General features: G+C 43.0%; 1 protein-coding gene across 6 annotated transcripts; it reads left to right on the forward strand.

Annotated features, from left to right (window-relative positions):
* Window positions 1-950: 950 nt before the first annotated feature.
* Window positions 951-20,722, forward strand: RFESD (Rieske Fe-S domain containing). Of its 6 annotated transcripts, XM_066616258.1 has the most exons (6): window positions 951-1,060; window positions 9,926-10,002; window positions 10,238-10,329; window positions 15,669-15,849; window positions 15,944-15,978; window positions 17,578-20,722. In XM_066616258.1, the coding sequence occupies exons 4-6, from the start codon at window positions 15,672-15,674 to the stop codon at window positions 17,845-17,847; spliced, it is 483 nt and encodes a 160-aa protein (XP_066472355.1). In that variant the 5' UTR covers window positions 951-1,060; window positions 9,926-10,002; window positions 10,238-10,329; window positions 15,669-15,671; the 3' UTR covers window positions 17,848-20,722. The 6 variants fall into 6 exon arrangements, with proteins under 6 accessions (XP_066472355.1, XP_066472354.1, XP_066472357.1 ...); XM_066616257.1 differs by lacking the exon at window positions 9,926-10,002; XM_066616260.1 differs by lacking the exon at window positions 9,926-10,002 and having other exon boundaries at window positions 15,672-15,849.
* The last annotated feature ends 2,815 nt before the right edge of the window (window positions 20,723-23,537 follow it).

A 23,537-nucleotide genomic window follows, 5' to 3' on the forward strand; every position in this document is an offset into this window, starting at 1 on the left:
TCAACATGTGGTGCCAGGAATAGCAATCACCCAAGAAAAGGCTTATTCATCTCTGTGTGTTGCAGAATCAAATTTGGAAGCAGAAAATGTGGCAGAGGCCAAAGCATATTGCACGGATGGCACTCTGGTGGCAAAAAGACACATCAGGAAACAAAGCCACAGAAGTCAATGGCATCCACAGGCCATGGAAGGTGAGGGAGGGTAGCAGCCGAATCCTAGGCATGCCTACTCAGAACTAAGTCCCATTATAAATAGGGCTTACACCCAGGTAAGAGTGGATAGGACTGGGGACATCCACTAAAACAGAATGTTGGGAGAGTTAGAAGAGACAAAAGAAAGTATTTATTTAGCCAGCATGTCTTTAGTCTTTGGAACTCTTTGCCACAGGATGTGATGGCACCTGGCCTAGGTGCCTTGAAAAAGGGATTGGATGGATTTCTGGAGGGGAAGTTCATCACAGGTTACAAGCCAGGATGGGTATGTGCAACCTCCTGGTTTTAGAGGTAGGCTACCAGAGTGTGGGGAGGGCCCCAGGATGCAGGTGTCTTGTGTGGAGAGCACTGAGTGTGTGGGTTGTGGGTGCGTGGTCCCAGGGACGTGGTCGGTGGGGAGGCAGGTGAGCCTCCCCGCCAGGGTCCTTTGAAAAGCACCGCCGCCAGGTAAGGCTTGCGCCAGGCTTGCGCGTGGGTGGTAAGTGCTTGGGTGGCTCGCACGGCAGCAGCGCTTTTCGAAGGAACCCGGCGGGGTGGTTCTGCCTCACCTGCTTCGCCACCCACCACATGTCCCTGCAGCAAGTGGGGAGGCTCTGCCTCACCTGCCTTCCCACCCACCATCCGTCCCTGGTCCTCAAGTTGCCCCAAGTCCCCATAGTCTTTGCAGTGACTGTCTAGCTGTCTCCTAAGTCTACAAAGCAGGCGCGGTCAGGTGGCGCTTCAGCCTCCAATAGCGCTGCTGAAGCGCAGCCTCAGGATGTGACTACCAGAGGACGAAGCTCGCGCGAAGCCCAACGGCAGCGCCTCAGCGGAACAGCATCAACGGAGGGATACGTGAGATAGAAGAGGTTGGTATTCCTTAATAACGGACTCTGCTCCCTCCCCCTCGTGACTACTCCCATCTATGCAACGCACACGCGCGAGCAGGAGAAATGGATAGGGCTAAGCAAGCACAGGGCTTCTAGGGAGTTGTAGTCCGAGCGCGATGGCTTCTGGGAGTTGTGGTCCTCAGCTGTGAAGCGTCACGTGCAGTGGGGTTGGTTGCTAGGTGAACGATGCTGCCTGAGGGCCTGCGAGCGCAGCGCCGCCTGGCAGGTCGAGGTGACTGAATGCTCTGCTTTGTCTGCTACGCAGAGCTTATTCAGTTCTCGCATGTCTTTCCAATCTAAGCTTTCGTGATTGGGGCTGCAGTCCTGTCCACACTTACCTGGGAGTAAAGTCCATTGACTGAAATGAGACTTACTTCTGAGTAGACATGCATTGGATAGAGCTCTGAGGCTTCAATCCTATCCACACTTTCCTGGGAGTAAGCCCCATTGACTATAATAGAACTTACTTCTGAGTGGACATGCATATGATTGGGCTCTAGGCTGCAATCCTATCCACTTACCTGGGAGTAAGGCTCATTGACTGTAGTGAAACTTACTTCAGAGTAGACATGCATAGGATTGGGCTGTAGGAAGCTTGAGCCCAAAGCATGGAGAGAGGCAGACACCTGGAGAGTGCAATTGGATCTCAAGCTTATAATAATAATAATTTGTGTGGTGTGTCTGCACACATCGCATCTCACAAACTTGGTGTTCCTTAATGTCCGTTCAGATGTATTGCAGGAACATTTTGCACACTTGCATTCAGTTTGGTAGTTTAATTCCTTCCTAGCAGTTTGTAAAGTTGGGTCTGAAGATTGCTACGTAGAGCGGGGTGAAGGTTTATGTTATCATTTGGGGGTTTGATACTGAATTGCCAAACTGAGTGGCTCTTTTTAATTTCTGCCCTCAACCTGCCACAATTTTGTGCTACAAAAATGTGCTTCCTTGGAATTGTATAAATTATTCTAGTTACTATCTATGTCAGTGATTTTTCAACCTTTTTCATGTCATGGCACACTGACAAGGCACAGGTTTTTGAAAATTGACAAGGCACACTATGCTGCCAGTGGGGGCTCACCTCTCCCATTAGCCCTATTAATAAATGACCTTCCCCCAAATTCCTTTTTTTTTTTAATATAATGCTTTATTTATTTATTACAGATACAGGTAAGGAAAATTGGATAGACTTAGGGCTAGGACTACATAGGTTACACATGAGGGTGGTGGCCATCGATTACAACAAACATTAATCCAAATGAAATTAATAATCAATACAAAAATTATCATATTCATTAACCCAACTGGTTAATACTTTAACATTCCATATTTTTCCTCTAACCTTATCTATCCCATCATAAAAAAAATATTTCAGACTTTTACTTATACACTCTTCTTACCACTAAACTAGTCTCTAAAATAAAATATTTCTTATCTAATTCTTAATTTCTAATATGACATCTAAAAAAGAAGTCTTCGATTACAATAGCATTACCTCCTTCAATATCTCTTATAACATGTTATGCATGATTTTCCATAACTATCCAATCAAAAAAGGCTTCAAATTTTTACTTATAAACTCTTCTTACCACTAAACTAACCTCTAAAATACAATCTCTTATCTGATTCTTAATTTCTAATATCACATCTAAAAACAAATATCTCCAATTACAATAATATTATACTTCGCTTATCCACCACATATTTATTAACCCAAAATACAGGTTTAATATTTTCTCCAAAATAAATTGACATCTATAATTTATTTTATTTACCTTCTTTTTTATAAAATAGCCCTTTTATTTGTCTTAATACCACTATAATTTACACAATACTTATATTCCAAAATTACAATTCCATCTAATTTATTTCATATATTTACCACTTCTAATTTTCACGATACTTATATTCCAAATTCCCTTTTCATCCACTTTAATTTAATCTAATTAATAAAATATTTATGTTAATACCACTTAATTTCGGCAATATTTATATTTCAAATTTTCATTTGCATCTATTTTAATTTAATATATTTTTTTATAAAAAAACATTCTATTTATTATTCAACCATTTTGCCCTTCTTCTTATTGTTTACTTTGTACTCTATCTTATTGGTGTTCCCTCTTAGTTCTCCTACTGGTTCTTCCACTTCTTCTTTTTCTTCTTAAGTCCCCCCCTCTGTTTTTCTTTCTTTTTCATTCTGTTATTCTTGAATTCAATCCATAAATTCTTCCTCTTCTTGAGACAGCTTGCTCTCTGGACATTTCGTCTTTTTTGTTCCTTAAGATTCTCAGTTATTATGACAATTGCTTCTTCCATCTCGTGTCCCATTTCAAAATACTCCACTTCTTTAACTTCACCCGACGTCTGATCCATTCTTTTTTCTTCTCTATTGTTTATAATCTGTTCCCGCGAGTTTACAAGGGAGGAGTTTATTTGCCCAATTTGTTCAGAGAGTTATCTGACTTGTTGCTCCATTTCTCTTCTAAAATCCATCAGAAAGTCCACCAACAAGGCCTGGCTTTCACGATCATCTTTTAGATTTTCAAAAGCCATTTTTAACAACATCAACTCGAGCCACTTCCTGCAGGGCTACTTTCTAATTTTGTATCCAGGGCTACTTTCCAAATTTTTATATCCAAAAAAAAATCAATCAAATCCACACAGTCAAATTAAATTAATATGCCTTTAAATGACCAAAAGAAAAAAAAAATTCAAGCCTCTTGCTGAGAAACCGAAACTGAAAGTAGCAGTGTCCAGGCTTAAATAAAGGCTTTTTGCTGAGAAAATGAAGGATCGGGCGCAGCAGATGGAATGCTGGGTGCAGCACTACTCTGAGCTATATTCCAGAGAAAATGTAGTCACCGAAGAAGCACTGAACAACATTGAGTGCCTGCCTGTGCTGGAAGAGCTTGACAGTGAACCAACCCTAGAAGAACTTCACGTGGCCCTGGACTCCCTTGCCTTTGGCAAGGCACCTGGAAAAGACAGCATCCCTGCTGAAGTCCTAAAATGCTGCAAAGAGATCATCGTCACTGAGCTGCATGAAATCCTTTGTCTCTGCTGGAGAGAAGGTGGAGTACCTCAAGACATGAGGGATGCAAACATCATCACGCTGTACAAGAACAAAGGTGACAGGGGTGACTGCAACAACTACCGCGGCATCTCTCTCCTTAGCGTTGTAGGAAAGCTGTTTGCCCAAGTTGTACTAAAGAGGCTCCAGGTACTTGCAGAGAGCGTCTATCCAGAATCGCAGTGTGGATTCCGAGCCAACAGGTCCACCACTGATATGGTATTCTCCCTTAGACAACTGCAGGAGAAATGCAGGGAACAACGACAGCCACTCTTTATAGCCTTCATAGATCTCACAAAGGCTTTCGACCTGGTCAGCAGAGACGGCCTCTTCAAGATTCTCCCCAAGATTGGATGTCCACCCAGGCTCCTCTGCATCATCAGATCTTTCCACAAGGACATGAAGGGCACTGTTGTCTTTGATGGCTCCACATCAGACCCTTTTGACATCCGAAGCGGAGTGAAGCAGGGCTGTGTTCTTGCACCAACCTTGTTTGGGATTTTCTTCGCTGTCCTGCTGAAGCAGGCCTTTGGAACTGCAACAGAAGGCATCTATCTCCGGACCAGATCAGACGGAAAGCTCTTCAACCTCTCCAGACTGAGAGCAAAATCCAAAGTCCAGCTGAAATGTCTGCGTGACTTCCTCTTTGCCGACGATGCAGCTGTCACTACCCACTCTGCCAAAGATCTCCAACAGCTCATGGATCGTTTTAGCAAGGCCTGCCAAGATTTTGGACTGACAATCAGCCTGAAGAAAACACAGGTCATGGTTCAGGATGTGGACTCACCTCCCTGCATTACAATCTCTGAGCATGAACTGGAGGTTGTCCATGACTTTGTGTACCTTGGCTCAACGATCTCCGACACTCATTCTCTCGATACCGAGCTAAACAAGCGCATCGGTAAAGCAGCTACCACGTTTTCCAGACTCACAAAGAGAGTCTGGTCCAACAAGAAGCTGACAGAACATACCAAGATCCAGGTCTACAGAGCTTGCGTCCTGAGTACACTTCTGTACTGCAGCGAGTCATGGACTCTTCGCTCACAACAGGAGAGGAAACTGAGCGCTTTCCACATGCGCTGCCTCCGACGCATCCTCGGCATCACCTGGCAGGACAAAGTTCCAAACAACACAGTCCTGGAACGTGCTGGAATCCCTAGCATGTATTCACTGCTGAAACAGAGACGCCTGCGTTGGCTTGGTCATGTCGTGAGAATGGATGATGGCCGGATCCCAAAGGATCTCCTCTATGGAGAACTCGTGCAAGGAAAGCGCCCTACAGGTAGACCACAGCTGCGATACAAGGACATCTGCAAGAGGGATCTGAAGGCCTTAGGGATGGACCTCAACAAGTGGGAAACCCTGGCCTCTGAGCGGCCCGCTTGGAGGCAGGCTGTGCAGCATGGCCTTTCCCAGTTTGAAGAGACACTTTGCCAACAGTCTGAGGCTAAGAGGCAAAGAAGGAAGGCCCATAGCCAGGGAGACAGACCAGGGACAGACTGCACTTGCTCCCGGTGTGGAAGGGATTGTCACTCCCGGATTGGCCTTTTCAGCCACACTAGACGCTGTGCCAGAATCACCTTTCAGAGCGCGATACCATAGTCTTTCGAGACTGAAGGTTGCCAATACAAAAAAAAAGGATTATATATATATAATCTTGTACTTACTCCAGCAGGGGAAATACCAATTCACCTATTCCCCCCCTGGGTGGCTAACGGCCAGCGTGAATAATCTTGAATTATCTCCTCCTCCTCCAGACTTCTTACTTACAGTTCTCAATAAAACTTTTTAACGAGCCAAGTTCACTCACTCTTAATAGCTTTTTTCACTGCGATGTTGTTGTATTTAGGCCGTGGGAGGACGGATTTTCAGCTTTCCGAGCTAAAGATGGTGCCCGGGATAGATATACTTCAGCACAGAGCAAAACAGAGAGAAATCCTTGAAATTACCACATTTGTAATTATTTTTCCTACAAAGCAACCTCAATTGCCTCTGGCGCTCCTTGAACTGGTATTTTGGCTAACTCAAGAAAAAGGTGGTTGAGTTAATGCAATGGAGTAATGATGCCAGGTGAAGCAGTTGCTTTGAATGTTGTGCTGGAAGGGTGGTGAATTGATGGAGGATTTGTATGCATGCTATATCTACCTACCACATCTGCTGGCCGGCTGCTTACTATTCAGCCAGCCCTGCAGCAGAGCTGCTGCCAAAGAGGAAGATAGGTATAGCCATGGCTGTAGTCTTCTTGCTAGCAACTGGAGTGAGAGAACAGGATCACAGCTATGGTGGTACCCCCCATCTTCTCCACTTCAGCTGTTGCCATCCTCCCAATTTCCTCTTCCCCAAAAGTTAGAACAGTCAGGAAGAAGATTGCAGGGGTGGCTGGGCCCAAGGAAGAGAAGATAGGAACTCATTACCGCTCTGAACCACTTTCTTCTTTTTCCAGTCCTTGTTGGGAAAAAGGACAGCCTACCTTCTCCAGTCAGCTTTGCCAAGATTTGCTTGCAAATTGATCCCTTTAAAAAGACTAGGGGAGGTAAAGAGCCTGGAGATAGTGGAAGGGAGGTCTAGACTGAAGCAGATTTCAGCTGTAGCTAGAGGAGGAGTGTGGTTGTAGTGACCAAAAAGGGCAAGAGGTGTCATATTTGCTGACCATACTTTTTAAAAGGGGAGTAGTAGTACCAAAGACTCCCTCAGGTGCCTGTTAAGATGGTCTAGAATTGTTGTAGAAAGGAAGTCATAGAAGACCATTGTAATACCAAGAAGTTAGTTAGTAAATCATATGCCCCTTTTGATCCTTCTGGACCCTTCAGGGATTAAAAGTCTGCTGTCACAGCCTGCTGAAGTATTCTCATTAATTTATAGAAACTCCTGAAGAAGAGCACTGTTTATCCTGTTCTTAACACTTAACTGGGTGCGTCATCTGAGCCTTGTTCGTATTCCCAGGCAAAATTCCAGGAGTGGGCACCTGGAGGTGACCACAAATCTTGTTATAATTGATAGAAACTAATAAATATTGTTGCTTCTTCCTGCCTTTGCTTCTCTCATCTTGGAAATTGCTGGGCATAACGCTTGCAATTGAGGGGTCTCGTTTGTTTGATGGTTTCCCTCTCTTAGTAATTGCTGGGGGTGTAAGTATATTAAAATTATTATTAGACATGGTAGGCATGTGTAATAAAGGCCTGAGCCCATTTTGGGAGAGCATCAGTGCAGACCATGCAGGGCAGTGCTACGTACCCACCAGTGGCCATCAGGAGATGTTCGATGCTGCAATTGGTGCTCCCAGCAGCTGAAAGGGCATCCCATTATCCATGCTGGCTATCACTTGACTCATTGAAGGTTGCTGGCCCAACAATGAGGCCTCTGTGATAAGCAGTGGGGAGGGGGTTGCTTCACTTTTCCTCCTCCTCCACCTGTCTCTTGGCTCCTTCTCTTGGCCTGCCCCAGCCCCAGAGCAGCACTCAGTTAGCCTTCCAGAAACCTCTCATTATCAACCTCACATCATTGCCAGGGTTGTGAAGGTTCAGCTGGAGAGTACTCCAGTGTATTCGGATGGCAGTATCCCCTTCAGCTAGGTCCAGTTACAACTTCATCAGTCCAGGTTACAACTCAAACATTTTCATGCAAATGAGATTGGGATGGGAAAAACAGTATGATTGGTTGCTTCAATAGCTGAGAGTATCCTGAATTTTTATTTTGTTGTTGTGGTTGGCAAAGTTTCACTGTCTAACTGTTTTTTAGGTAAGGGGGTTTTTTAGGGAAGGGATGTGAGATACTGAAATGTGAGATGACTTGGAAAATATGAGGGAGAAATGGATTCTGGGAGATGCTGTGAGTCTTAAAGTATGTGAGATTTTTAGAATTTAATAATTTTGCAGTAAAATCATATATGCAGCACTTATAGCTTTCGGATTTTCATTTTTGGGATGAAATATAGGCAGCGGACACTTAAGATGTTTTAATACATGAAAATATGGGACTAGTATTCATGTTTTTTTGCTTGGAAGTAGTGGTAGCCCTAGAAGTTCTTGTTGTTGGTATATAGTGGGGGCAACCATTGCACCATGGCTGTGGTCACTTCCAAGAGGGAAGGTGCCAAGCCATAACTGAATTTTTGTTTTTCTTCACATTTATGTATTTTGAACACAGTGGCACTTCGGATACTGCACCAGTATGTTTACTTTTGGTCAGCTCTTTTTCTTGCACATCACAAACCATCTCAGCTTGTTCCCAGCCAAGAGGCTGCTTGCCAAAGGGAGGGTGACGCAGGAAGAATGAAGTCTGGGAAACAGGAGTTAATAAGATTTGCTAGAGACATTGGCAAGTATCCATAGCTGCCTGTCTCTCCCTGCAACTGAAATCCTCCAAACTGTCCATGCTGAAATGTTAATGGTCAGCTTATGCAGCAGAAAATACCATTCACGTAGGGAGTTTCTCTTTATTGCAGTCAGGTTTCACTCATTCTTATCTGAAATGTGACAGTTGGCTGCCTAATGGTGCCTTTATATTGAAATATTTTATCTTGTGTGCATTGCTGAAGGCTGCATAGAGAAAACATTATTTCAAAGGTACTCTGCTCTTACAAACCCCATTTGTTTCTCTGGGGTTATTATTCCTTCAGAACGCAAGGGGTTCCGGGGATGATAGGAGAAAATTATTATTCTGCTATAGTGAATGGAAAACCATTCAGCTTCCATTTATGCCTATTTATTTGAATGTAAATCCTAGTAAGTTCAGTTGGACTTGTATCAAAATATTTGAACTTGTATCCAAATACAAAGGATTGAGGTCTAAGTCTAGGAGGAACTAGTAGTTTCTGGGCATTACTGCTGTAAATGTAATAACACTTTAAATTATGGTTTGTACTTGCTGTCTATAATGCAGATAACACAGGTCTACAAAATTGAGGGTCAGAAAAGTTTTTCCCAAACTTTATGGTGGTTTGATATGAATTTGGGGTGCCGATTCAAAAAATGGCATCAGTTTTGCCCTATCATGTCTAGTTTTGGAGATATAGTATAACCTCATTAGTGAATGGTTCAAGCAGCTTCCTCATGAGGAAGCTGCTTGAACCATTCACTAATGAGGCTATACTATATCTCCAAAATTAGATGTGATAGGGCAAAACAGATGCCATTTTTGGAATCAGAACCCCAAATATACTCAGGAATTGGTGTAACATTTAAGGAAGCAAAATGCATGTCGGCCTGTGTAATTTGTGAAAAAGTCATGAGTGGAGGATATAGTGTTCCTTCAGTTATGACTCCTTTCCCATAGTAAATTAGCTCAGGCAAAAATGCTACACAGCTTTGACTGATGAACAGTTGGCTAGCTGTAGTGGCCACATGGTGGTAAGGCTATGACATGCTTAAAATTTGCTTAAGGTTTCTGGGTTCCTAGCAGGAATGGCAAGGTGAATATTTATGTGATTGTGATGCCTGAAAGAGCCTACTTTCTGGAGAAGGTAGGGATGAGATAATTACTTTCAAACAGCAAAGTGATTTCCAAGCTCTCTAGAACCTAAAATGTTATCAGTTCAGTTGCAGCAGTCCTTCTCTCCCCTTATCAACTCTGGCAGCATGAGTTTCCGCCACAAGGATCCCTGCCTTGTTAATGCTCACGTAGGCAGACTCTGCAGAATGTTTTCCCCCACCCTCTGTTAAAGAACAGATACATGAATATATGGTGGATCCAAAGATTAGGAACTTCACCTGATGATTCAGAAACTTCCTCCACTCTTCATGATTTCCCTTCTGTACTGTTGTTGGTTATCCAAGGTTCTGAGTGGTTTCCTGCGTTTGTCTTGGAAGGCTGCCAGTTTGAATTCCTTGGAAGTGTGCCTTGTGTCACCCAGGTACAATTATTTAAAAATGTTCTTGCGTTAAGTAGCTTTATCTTATATGCCGGTCCTTCTGACTGCATCATTGAAAATGACTTTAGAAAATACAGTATCTTTTCTTTAACAACAACATATATATTATTACATTGTATTATAATATTGTATTGTATTGTATACTGCCAAGGCTCAAGATATCTGCAATTATATCTGTTATTTTATCTTATACTCCTTGTGTTTCTATTTCTCTTAGCCTGCTGCCTTATGCTTGGAAGCAAGTCTTATTAAACTCTGCATCTTAAGGTCAGGCTGTTATTTGAAAAGTACAAGCACACTGAGAGGAAGGTGGGTGCAGCAGCTGCAAATCTAGCAATTGTGCGATTTAGGTCACAGTCCTATACATACATTCCAGAGAGTGAGCCTTATTGAGCACAACAACACTTAATTCTGAGTAGATATGTCTAGGATTGTGGTGTCAGGCTGCAATCCTATACTCACTTCTGGGAGTAAGTCCCATTGGACACAATGGAACATTTCTGAGTAGACATGCAAAGGACTGTGATGTTACATATCTGTTGGGTTGTAGCCTTATGCATCCTACAAGGGATGAGCCATTTATCTCAATTTTTGGCTCAAATGCATTGCAGCAGAAGCCTAGGCATGTTCACTCAGAAGTCCCACTGTGTTCACTAGAGCTCAGTTAACTCTGCTTATGTTTGCAACCTTAACCTTTTTTTTTGTGCTATATAAATCCAGAGATCTAAAAGAGTGTGGCCTCAATCACATTCATGACACTGGTTTTCAGCAAGTTTTTGAAATGCCAGTTGCTGCTGTTGTTTTGTTTTTATTTATCTTTTCCTTTCCTTATTTGAAGTATGAAGATGCTCTGTGATCTACTTTAAATCGATCTACTGCTTTGTTTGCAATGCATATGGTCTGCCAAGCATGGTAGTTGCACATTTTTCATTTCAGTGGACCTGGCATGGCGTTTCTGTGCATGTCCTGTAGAAATGAAGTGAATGGGCAGCACCCATGCCTCATGGATTGCAACCAACATTTTAGTTGGTTTGACTCTTTTCTCCCTATTGTTCACTAAGCACCATATTTGCAAAATGAAATAAACTCATTAGGTTAACATCTAGTTGGCCTAGATCTAGACAAAGCTGCCCCCCACACTGCTTCATAGAAATGCATAATTTCTATGAAGCAGTGTGGGGGCTAGCTTTGTCTAGATCTAGGCCAACTAGAGAAAGGTTCTCTCAAGTTGATATACAGCTGACAATAGCAATATTTGAAACAGACATCCACAAGTCTGTTTCAGGATCTGGTTTAAAGTTGGCATCCCCTGGTCATTAAATTTCTATCCCAATGTAACCCTTTCCAATGTGATTTGCATGTTTGCTTTTGCTTTTTGGAAGCTGCTTTGGGTACCTTTGGAGAGAAAGGCGGTATAAAAATACTGTAGGTAAGGCTACAGTCTTATCCATACTTACCTGGAAGTAAGCCCCATTGACTATAATGGGACTTACCTTTGAGTAGACATGCATAGGATTGGGCTCTAAGGAGCAGCCCAATCCTATGCATGTTAACTCAGAAGTAAGTCTCATTACAGTCAATGGGGCTTACTCCCAGGAAAGTGTGGATATGATTGAGCTGTAAGTAAGTATACTGTTTTGTTTGTGGATCTGTCTGCATCTTCCTAATGTCAGGGTTTGTTGTGAGGAGTCCAAGAGGCTGCTGTGGGAAAGGGGGGTGAGGAAATATATTTGTGTGAGGATCTTCACACTCTCACAAGGTTTAGATACAAGCCAAGTCTTTTTTCCCCCAAGTTTAACTTTTATTTCACATTTTTTTCTTCAAAGTCTGACTTGTACAGAACAATTAGTGTGGGTTATTTGGGAATAGTAGGTGGTTATTTGGGAATAGTAGGTGGTTAAATAGTGGTTGGTGTAGGTTGGTTAAATAGTGGTTGGTGTATTGTAACCACAATAGTAGGTGGTTATTTGGGAATAGTAGGTGGTTAAATAGTGGGTTATTTGGGAATATTACAATAGATGGTGGGAGAGATCATTGCATCTCATTGGGCAGCTACCGCCCGCCTTAAGCTGGGCAGTCCCCAGTCAGTAAGGTGCTGTCTCGCCACGGTCCGTTAACCTCACGGGGTGCGTGGGGTTTAGGGTGAAAACCGTCAAGCAGATCGACAACTCTGCACCATGCAACAGAAAACAGAAAACTCCTGCACTAAAGCTGGGCACCTGGAACATTAGGACAATGACACCTGGCTTCTCTGATGACCTGCAAGAAATAGACGACGCACGCAAAACAGCTGTCATCGACATGGAGCTGAGCAGACTGCAGATGGACATTGTCGCCCTCTAAGAGACGAGGCTTCCAGATTCCGGATCTGTCAAGGAGAGAAATTTCTCATTTTTCTGGCAGGGAAAACCACCAAACGAAACCAGGGAACATGGTGTTGGCTTTGCAGTCAGAAATTCCCTGCTGAAGTCCATCATCCCACCTACTGTGGGAAGTGAAAGAATTTTGTCCCTGCAGCTTCAGTCATCAGCAGGACCTGTCACTCTCATCAGTGCTTATGCACCGACTTTGTCATCTCCAGCAGAAGCCAAAGACAAATTCTATGATGACCTGGCCACCACTATCAAGAAGATCCCCGTAAAAGAGCCATTGTTCATCCTCGCAATTTCAGTGCTAGAGTTGGTGCTGATAACAGTTCGTGGCCCACTTGCTTAGGTCAGTTCGGCATTGGGAAGATGAACGAGAATGGCCAACGCCTGCTAGAGTTTTGCTGTCATCATGGTCTCTGTGTCAGCAATACGTTCTTCAACACGAAGCTCCAACATAGAGTCTCTTGGAGACACCCAAGATCAAAGCACTGGCACCAGCTCGACCTGATTCTCACCAGACGCTCCAGCCTTCCCAGCACCAAGATCACACGCAGCTATCAGAGTGCTGCCTGTGACACTGACCACTCCCTGGTGTGCAGCAGAGTGAAACTGCAAACAAAGCGACTGTATCACACGAAAAAGGAAGGAAGACCTCGCATTGATACCAGCAAGACCTGGGATCAGAGAAAAGTGGAGGAATTTGCACAAGCGCTTGAGGAATCTCTTCCAGGCCCGGTCGATGCAAACACATCCAACAGATGGGAACATTTCAAGAATGCCGTTTACAACACCGCCTTGTCCATATTTGGCAAGAAGACCAACAAGACGGCAGACTGGTTTGAAGCCCACTCTGAGGAGTTGACACCAGTCATTGAGGAAAAGAGGAGAGCTCAAGCAGCACACAAGGCCTGTCCCAGTGAGCACAACCTGCAGGTCCTCCGAGCTGCTTGCAGCAAAGTCCAGCAGACTGCCAGGAGATGTGCTAACGACTACTGGCTTCAGCTCTGCTCTCAGATACAGGTAGCAGCTGACACAGGCAACATCAAGGGGATGTATGACGGTATCAAGCAGACCCTAGGTCCAACACAGAAGAAAATTGCCCCTCTGAAGTCTGCCATAGGCGAGGTCATCCAGGATCGGGCGCAGCAGATGGAACGCTGGGTGCAGCACTACTCTGAGCTATATTCCAGAGAAAATGTAGTCACCGAAGAAGTGCTGAACAACATTGAGTGTCTGCCTTTGCTGGAGGAGCTTGACAGTGAACCAACCCTAGAAGAACTTCATGTGGCTCTGGACTCCCTTGCCTTTGGCAAGGCACCTGGAAAAGACAGCATCCCTGCTGAAGTCCTAAAGTGCTGCAAAGAGATCATCGCTACTGAGCTGCATGAAATCCTCTGTCTCTGCTGGAGAGAAGGTGAAGTACCTCAAGACATGAGGGATGCAAACATCATCACGCTGTACAAAAATGAAGGTGACAGGGGTGACTGCAACAACTACCGTGGCATCTCTCTCCTTAGCGTTGTAGGAAAGTTGTTTGCCTGAGTTGCACTAAAGAGGCTCCAGGTACTTGCAGAGAGCATTTATCCAGAATCACAGTGCGGATTCCAAGCCAGCAGGTCCACCACTGATATGGTATTCTCCCTTAGACAACTGCAGGAGAAATGCAGGGAACAACGACAGCCACTCTTTATAGCCTTCATAGATCTCATGAAGGCTTTCGACCTGGTCAGCAGGGACGGCCTCTTCAAGATTCTCCCCAAGATCGGATGTCCACCCAGGCTCCTCAGCATCATCAGATCCTTCCACAAGGACATGAAGGGCACTGTTGTCTTTGATGGCTCCACATCAGACCCCTTTGACATCTGAAGCGGCGTGAAGCAGGGCTGTGTTCTTGCACCAACCTTGTTTGGGATTTTCTTCGCTGTCCTGTTGAAGCAGGCCTTTGGAACTGCAACAGAAGGCATCTATCTCCGGACCAGATCAGATGGAAAGCTCTTCAACCTCTCCAGACTGAGAGCAAAGTGCAAAGTCCAGCTGAAATGTCTTCGTGACTTCCTCTTTGCCGACGATGCAGCTGTCACTACCCACTCTGCCAAAGATCTCCAGCAGCTCATGGATCGTTTTAGCAAGGCCTGCCAAGATTTTGGACTGACAATCAGCCTGAAGAAAACACAGGTCATGGTTCGGGATGTGGACTCACCTCCCTGCATTACAATCTCTGCGCATGAACTGGAGGTTGTCCATGACTTTGTGTACCTTGGCTCAACGATCTCCGACACTCTTTCTCTCGATACTGAACTAAACAAACCCATCAGTAAAGCAGCTAACACGTTTTCCAGACTCACAAAGAGAGTCTGGTCCAACAAGAAGCTGACAGAACATACCAAGATCCAGGTCTACAGAGCTTGCGTCCTGAGTACACTTCTGTACTGCAGCGAGACATGGACTCTCGGCTCACAACAGGAGCGGAAACTGAACGCTTTCCACATGTGCTGCCTCCGGCGCATTCTTGGCATCACCTGGCAGGACAAAGTTCTTAACAACACAGTCTTGGAACGTGCTGGAATCCCTAGCATGTATGCACTGCTGAAACAGAGATGCCTGCGTTGGCTCGGGCATGTTGTGAGAATGGATGATGGCCGGATCCCAAAGGATCTCCTCTATGGAGAACTCATGCAAGGAAAGCGCCCTACAGGTAGACCACAGCTGCGATACAAGGACATCTGCAAGAGGGATCTGAAGGCCTTGGGAATGGACCTCAACAAGTGGGAAACCCTGGCCTCTGAGCGGTCCGCTTGGAGGCAGGCTGTGCAGCATGGCCTTTCCCAGTTTGAAGAGACACTTTGCCAGCAGTCTGAGGCAAAGAGGCAAAGAAGAAAGGCCCATAGCCAGGGAGACAGACCAGAGACAGACTGCACTTGCTCCCGGTGTGGAAGGGATTGTCACTCCCAGATTGGCCTTTTCAGCCACACTAGACGCTGTTCCAGAACCACCTTTCAGAGCGTGATACCATAGTCTTTCGAGACTAAAGGTTGCCAATACAAAATGTCTTAAGTTCCTGAACTCCAATAAACTACTTTGTTTGGCCTATTTAACCATTAACATTCAATTCTTTAATTTTCAACTGTGGGAATGGGAATATGAAGTTTGGCCCCCTAATACTTTCCACATACCTTCTATAAATGAATACTTCAGCACACTGATGATTTTCTTGTGTCAAATTTATTCCTCCTTATTGGGACCATCATATTCATATAGTTTATTTCTTTTTGCTTGGAGGAGATGAACGAGGATAGCTCAGTGAAGATATCTAATAAGGAGGAAGCCAGAAGTCCTGTCTGTATCGGTCGAGAAGACGATATTAAAAAACTACGAAGGACAACTGCCACTGTTCATAACAGAGAAGTTGTTGTTTTCTACCACGATGGAAGTTTTTATGCTATGGATCATCGCTGTTACCGTAAGAATTTTGCAGCGACTATTGTGGTATTTGTGTCACAACTTTTTTCTAAGTTGAGTCTTTACTCTGATTTCATGTTTTGTTCTTTTAACAGATGCAGGAGGTCCTTTACATCTTGGTGAAATAGAGGTATGTAAATAAAACCAAGGCTCTCTTGGTTGAGAATGGTCAGTATGATGTCTAAATTTTCAGTTAAATTAGAGCACTGTTTACATAAGACTGAAGAGACACTGCAAAGACTGTGAACCTAATGATCAAATTTTGTGAATTCCATGAATGGAGTAGCAGGCACAGATCAGTTAAATTGATGGAGAGGGACTGGTCACTACAAAATCCTTCTAACTCTCTCAGGGCCCAATCCTATCCAACTTTCCAGCATCAGTGCAGCTGAAATGCAGTCCTGGGTAATGTTCCCATACCTTGAGGAGGTCTCTGTGACTGCCTCCCCATCAAAGGATGCAGCACCCACCCATTGGCACAGCTGTACTGGCACTGGAAAGTTGGATAGGATTAGGACCTTGTCCCTTCCTTGCCCCCTCTGCATGTTGGGGAACGCAGTTTAGAGGGACTGATATGGCAAAGGTACGCAGACACATAAGAAGTAGAACTTTTCCCTCCCTTCTTTTCTCCTCAGCTTTGTGGAAGACTGGAAAGAAGGGAATCAGGCATGGGCATGTTGGGAAGCGAGGAAGCATTATCTCCCTGGCATGCTTCTATCAGTGGGAACTCAGGCAGTAGGGCAGATATGCATGACAGCAGTAGAGTTCAGGACATGAGAGTAGATTCTTTTCTTGAGTCTTTACAGCAGTGAAGGAAGGAAGACTAACACCATAGTATGCCAAGAAGAAACGTGTCCCATATTCAAAAATGCTAACAAAAATAATTACCATCCCTACTGCTCCTACTCCTGAAACATCTTTATATGTTTCTTAAATGAGGTTTTAAATTACTCCTTAATATTGAATTAAATGACAGAAGCTTCAGAATCAAAATGACCACAGGCCAGTGAAGTTCAAACTGTTGCCTCTTAAGGATATATTAGTGTTGCTGAATACACAGACTCTTGGTGTACTTTTAGGGTGATAGAACTGGGTTTCAGAATCTGGGTCACTGCTGAACAACAGCAAAGCGAAGGTAGGAGGACGCAGTGTGCAGCAGACTGTGTGACTCTCATCCCCAGCAACCTCTCCCTGTTGTGCAGGCAGCAAATGCACATCTAAAAATCACAGCTTGGGGGGAAGATGCCATCACCATATCTTATAATAGCAAATTCCTTAAATGAATTATGCACTATGATTTCTCTTGTCAGTTCTGAATCTACTGATAATTTCATTGGGTGATCTCAGGTTTTGGTATTATGAGAGAGGAAGAGTGCAGTCCTAACCAACTTTCCAGCACTGACATAGCTGTGTCAATGTGGCGTTCACTGCATCCTGCAGTGGGGAAGGCAGTCAAGGGGGCCTCCTCAAGGTAAGGGAATGTTTGTTATCTTACCTTGGGTCTGAATTGTGGCTAAGTTAGTGCTGGGAAATTGGTTAGGATTATGCCTGAAGCAACATTTCTGCCTATTATGAGTTCCATCTTCTAGTATTTTTGAAGTGCAATCTAGTGTTCTTGCTGAACAATATGAAGGATTACGTGTTGGCCTTGCTGCAGACTTTTAATGTACAGGTGTTTTTGAACTTTATAAGATAGTAAACATTCTTTTTTTCCCCCTTATGCATGTAGGACTTCAATGGACAGCCCTGCATTATTTGTCCCTGGCACAAGTATAAAATTACTCTATCTACAGGTGAAGGACTATATCAAACAATAAACCCTAGAGACCCAACAGTTGCACCGAAATGGAAATCAAAAGGAATAAAGCAGAGGACTCATAAAGTTAATGTGGACAGTGGAAATGTTTATGTCACTCTTTCAGATTTAGCTGACAATATTGATTCTGATTACTATGCTGAAAAATTCAAAAAGGCTATCAATTCTCCTATGAAAAAATAAGCTCTTTTGTGCTTCACAGCCAATGGCAGTAAAATAAAAAACACAATGTGAGTGGTATCATTACTATCTAACAAGTGTACAATATATGAGTTATGATATGAAATTAACAGTGCAATCCTATGCATCTCTGACCAGACGTAAGCCCTTTTCAGTTTAAACAAATATCCAGTCTCATTCTACAAAGAAATTGGAAGAGATACTTGCTTTAGGGTGCAATCCTAACCAACTTTCCAGCACCAAGGTAAGGGCAATGAAACTCCAAGCTAAGGGAACAAACAATGCCTTACCTTGAGGAGGCCTCCGTGCCTACCCCCTAACTGCAGGATACAACATGTGCCCCACTGGCACAGCTATGTCAGTGCTGGAAAGTTGGTTAGGATTGCACCCTTAGGCAGGCACAGAGGCCTCCTCAAGGTATGGCAATGTTTGTTCCCTTACCTCGAAGTTGCATTACCTTATGTCGGTGCTGGAAAGTGGGTTAGGTTTGCACCCTAAGTCTGTGAAAATACTAACATAATTCATATACCAACAGATCAACATCTTTCCAGTTTCCAAAACACTGATCTTGTTGAAGCTTGCTTTAGACTTCTGTCACATCCTACTTTCTGAATGTAAATAAGATGTGTTAAGTATTATGATAGTAAGATACTATCAGTGTTAATTGGAGTTGCTGATTTTGTATACCGATAAAATTGTTGTTTTTATTAGAATCAAAAGACTTTTTAGTTCTTTTTCTTGTACTTAAACCAGCCTTTCCCACAACATTTGGCAGGTTTGTTTCAGTTCCAGCTGTGTGGCTGTTTTGCAGCAGCATAGTTTGTGAACAAGGTCAAAGGACAGATGAGCAGCAAAATCCAGCTTCTGTTTTGTGCAACCCAGCAAGAGCCTGTTTAGCTGAATTACCTGGAAGTGACAGAGTTTGATCTTAAGACAGATAGCCTGTGCTGCAGGTGTATTCAGCAAGAGGTGCATTCCTTAGATGTTTACCTTGCCTCTCTTCTGACTGGTGATGGGAGCTTGAAATTTTTTTATTTGGCTGAATGATTGTAATAGATATGTGGGGGGAGTCTATGCAATAGGAAGGATTTTATGCGAGTTGTGGTAAACTAATCAATGTCTGCACGATTCAGATAGGCAGAGTGTACTCCTAAAAGGGATGAAGTATTTTCACCAAAGGACAGGAGATGAGAGCTTAGAAAAGATGCACACGTGTGCTCTCTCTTGTGCACGTACATGCATGCACACAGAGGCGTAGCTAGGTCATTTGACACCCGGGGCCCATAAATTTTTGTCACCCCATATGACTTAATTAATTTATTAATTATTAATCAATTATATTGTTAGGATTAATTCACTTTTTATACCACCCTTCCTCTAAGCAGCTCAGGGTGGTGTGCATGGTTGCTCCCTTTATTTTGTCCTCACAACAACCCTGTGAGGTAGGTGAGACAGAGATAGTATCATGACATGACATGGAATGAATAATAATAATGGCCAGAAAAATAAATGCAGTGAATATTTCCCTACAAGCAATGGATGAAATTCTGCATCAAATGGTATATAACATGATGGTATTATTCCTAAAAGCCACGATTTCCAGAATTTTGGTCACTAGGGTGTAACCCCCCCCCCCCATGTTTCATTGGCCTGTTTTGAGTTGAGGCAGTGGTTCTCAAACTTTTAATACTGGGACCCACTTTTTAGAATGTCTGTCCAGGAACCACTGGAAGTGATGTCGTGGCTGAAAGTGACATCATCAAGCAAAATAAAATAATTATAAATAATTAAATTAAAGAAAAACAGATAAATAAGCAGAAACCAACCCTGTTTCACCAAGTGAATTTTCTCTGTAGCCTGCCTGCAATAATACCCCCCCCCCCACACACACACACACAGATAAAGCAGTTAGATTTTCAGCCCTCCCCAGTGCCCACCTTACCAGCTCAAGCCTCTGGTTTATTCTTTGGGGTGGGGGCTGCCTTCTGGAGCATTTGTTGAGTTCCACTTTCATTAGATGGGGACCATGCAGCTAGCCTTGCATTTCTCTTTGCCTGACTTGACCAGGAGCCAAGGCACATTTGCTTACTCGTGAGTAAACATGACCCTGTGGCTTTTGCTTTCCATAGGGATTAAAACATTTGTCTGCTTGGAGGGAGGGACTTCCTTCTTGGGTGATTTTTTGGGGCTGCTTTCATTGGATAGGAACCATTCTGGTGTCATTGGATTCCTCTCAGCCTGCCCTTTCCGACGAACTATGGCAAATTCACCTACTCATGAGTAAACATGTGATATGGCTGTTTCATTTTTCCATAGGGTTCAATGCATTTTTTTGTTTCCGGTTTGTTGGCCATAACTTTTGATGGAAAGGAGGTATTTCAATCCGGTTTTTTGCATTGCATTCCGCTGGAAATTCCACATCCAATGGTATATGGCACGATGGGGTTACTCCTAAGCTTTGTGATATTAATATTGGGGCATTTGTGGTGTTACACCCCCCCAAGAGAGCACGCACACACAGCATACATGCACAGAACCCCTACTTCCTGCTTATTTGGTTTCCATTTCCATAAAAAATGATGTGGCATTGTCTTTAACATGCTTTTGCTTGCTTGTCTTAAAATGAAGGTGCAGTTACGCCCGAATCACTGGCATCTGGATTCCCTTGGGAGTGTCAGTACTTTATAGTTTGCTTGCCTTTTCTCAGTTCCAGATTCATGCATTCCACTAAGGCGAATTGAATGCTTGTGAAATTTTCAACAACATCATAGAAAGATGCTCAAGAATGTTAACTGTAGAATATAAAGAGCATATTGCAGCCTTCTAATAGATAATTATTTCTCCTTATTTCCATACTGTGTGTAATACATCTCCTTCCTCTGCCAAACCCTGGCTCATGAAGTATTTGTTATTGATTTATGTACTGAAGTTGACTCGGTATGTTACACAACATACCGAGTACATTATGTACTGTACTGTACTGTATAATATGTACATTATGTACATTATGCACATATGTACATATGTATTATGTACATAATGTACATTATGTACATAATGTACAGTACATTCAGTACATTATGTATGTACATATGTATGTATGTTCAGTATGTACAGTACATAATGTACTGTACGTGTACTGTACTGTACATAATGTACAGTACATTCAGTACATTATGTATGTACTGAATGTACATTATGAATGTATGTATGTATGTACATGTATGTAAGTACTGAATGTATGTACAGTACATTCAGTACATTATGTATGTATGTACATTATGTATTATGTACTGAATGTACATTATGAACATTATGAATGTATGTATGTATGTATGTACGTACATGTATGTATGTACTGAATGTACATTATGTACACTGAATGTACATTATGTATGTACTGAATGTATGTACATTATGTATTATGTACTGAATGTACATTCAGTACATTATGTACTGAAGTTGACTCGGTATGTTACACAAAACAAGAGAAGCAGACCCTGCCCTAAGGGGCTTGCAGTCTACATATTAACACAAGGGAGATCACAGAGGAAGGGGAAAGAAATTAAAAGCACAATCGTATGCTTGTCTAAGTTGAAGTAAGTTCCATTGTCTTCAGTGGGGCTTACTCTCAGGAAAGTGTGCATAGGATTGCAGGCTAAGGCAGGGAGAAGCAGGAGAAAAATACGCCATTGTCTGTTGCATATTGTAAGGGAAGATGGATGCTGTGCCTAGCTGTTAGCGACCTGTACCTACCTCCCTGCTCTCTTTTTCACCCTTTTTACTAGGCAAAACTGGAAAAGGTAATTCTCTTTCACCTCCCAAGGCTAGAAAGACGGCAGAAGGAGGCTGTGCTGAGAAAACTTCATGCTCAGGTTAACAGGTAGCCTCCAAATCCAGAAGGTTTCTTTCAGATGAAAAAGTAGAACATTGGTAGTCCAGGAGTAGTCATGCTTTACTCTCTCTTGAGTGAACTGAGACCAGGCAAGTCAAACAGTAAACATGCAAGGCTGTTAAAATATCAGAACAATAGAGAGGAAAAAGCAAGAATTAAAAACAACAACAACAAAGCACTGATAAGCTAACAAAGTGAAAAGAGAGATGGTGATAAAGGTTAGCAAGGATGTTGAGATGCAAGCAGCAAATAAAACTTGATACAACTTTTCTGGGTACTTTCCCCACTCTTAACAGGATGGGTGCACCCCTGTGAAACACCAGATGTCCCCAATGTTGGACCTGGGCAAATGTGCCAAAAGGAGGCGCATGTCCCCCTTTCTTATCTGTGGGCATTATTAACCCTGTTTTACTTATGAAGCTGGATTCTGAGAGTTACCTGAGCCCCTGGAATTTCCTGTTCCTGGAAATCAGGCGGGCTTCATGATCCAATGAGCTGGCTCAAAGCTATGTCCATTTGTTTTGCCTGCCAGTTGAGGAAGAAGAAGATGCTCAAACAATAAACACCACCACAACAGGGCAAATGTGACTATTGTCACACTGAAAGATTCAGCATCCTCTTCAGGATACTGAGGTATCACAGAAGTCTCTGATGTGATAGAAAGATCCCACATAGGTGGAGAAAATGGGGACTTAAAAAAAAAATTCAAATATTTTAAATTTAAGTCTATGAGAGCAGCTCAACTCAAGACCAATAAGTACAACAAATAAATGCAATACAACCAAATAAAACTCAATAAACAATTGCCAGCTGCTGGAGCTCATATAGAGGGCATTCTTCTTGCATATGGTAAGATCTTTCAAACATTATGATAGTACAAGGAGGAATTTTTCAGCAGCAACCATAAAAGGTCCGTAACATTTAATTGGGACTCACATTTCTGCTACTCAAGAAAATCTCTTCTACTGCAGGCACAGCTTTTTGTTTTTTGTTTTTTTTCTTCCTGTAGTGGGGATCTGGGTACACAGGAAGGAGTTTGTGAGTAACAAAGCCTCTTTGTACCCAGTCACTTTGGATAAGCTTGGCACTCACTGTTGTGTAGGTGGGGTTTTTAAGAGCAACATGCCCCCGCACCCATGCTATGTGGCTAACAGACTGGTAAGTACAATTCTGGAAGAAAAGAACCCAAACTGAGCCAAGCTCTTGCACTGCCATGAAATTTGATTAGAGTTAAATATTTGGGAACTGCTTGTTAAAGGTAATTTTCTGAGAAAATTTTGCAGAGTAAAAACATGAGCATACAGGAAGAGTAAGTTTAAAATGCCAATGACTGTAAAACAAGAATGTTCCTAGGTGGGATCAGCCTGGGTAAGAAAAAGGGTATTTTGGGGGTATTTTCTGAAAGTGGCAGCAATGTTGATATGCAACAGAAGTAACCATTTTGCTGACAAAAAAAAGTCTAAAACTCCCTTATAATTATCAACTCCTGGTTAACGTGCTAATCATTTTTCACGGGAAAAAATAGTTGTTGACATATTACATAGTCAGTCTCTCTCTCTCTCTCTCTCTCTCTCACAGACACACACACACACACACACACACAAATCAAGGGGTTTTAGTTAAACTACTTATGCAGAATAAAAGCTTTTTCAAAAGGGCATAGACAGATTGCTTTAAGGGAAAGAAAAAGGGAAAAGAACAGAACTTGCATTTTCATACTGCCAAAATGGTATTTAGCATTGTGAAGGCTCAAGATATTCAAAGGCTTTGGTGGGTTGTTATGACCCAGTAAATAACC

Source organism: Tiliqua scincoides, chromosome 2, assembly GCF_035046505.1.
Source record: "Tiliqua scincoides isolate rTilSci1 chromosome 2, rTilSci1.hap2, whole genome shotgun sequence".
Classification (NCBI taxonomy): domain Eukaryota; kingdom Metazoa; phylum Chordata; class Lepidosauria; order Squamata; family Scincidae; genus Tiliqua; species Tiliqua scincoides.

Coding starts and splice junctions, on each gene's coding strand:
- RFESD (XM_066616256.1), top strand. CDS start 9,823: ATGAATATATGGTGGATCCAAAGATTAGGAACTTCACCTGATGATTCA. Junction 10,003..15,668: donor GTGTGCCTTGTGTCACCCAG/GTACAATTATTT, acceptor TTTTGCTTGGAG/GAGATGAACGAGGATAGCTC. Junction 15,850..15,943: donor TATGGATCATCGCTGTTACC/GTAAGAATTTTG, acceptor TTCTTTTAACAG/ATGCAGGAGGTCCTTTACAT.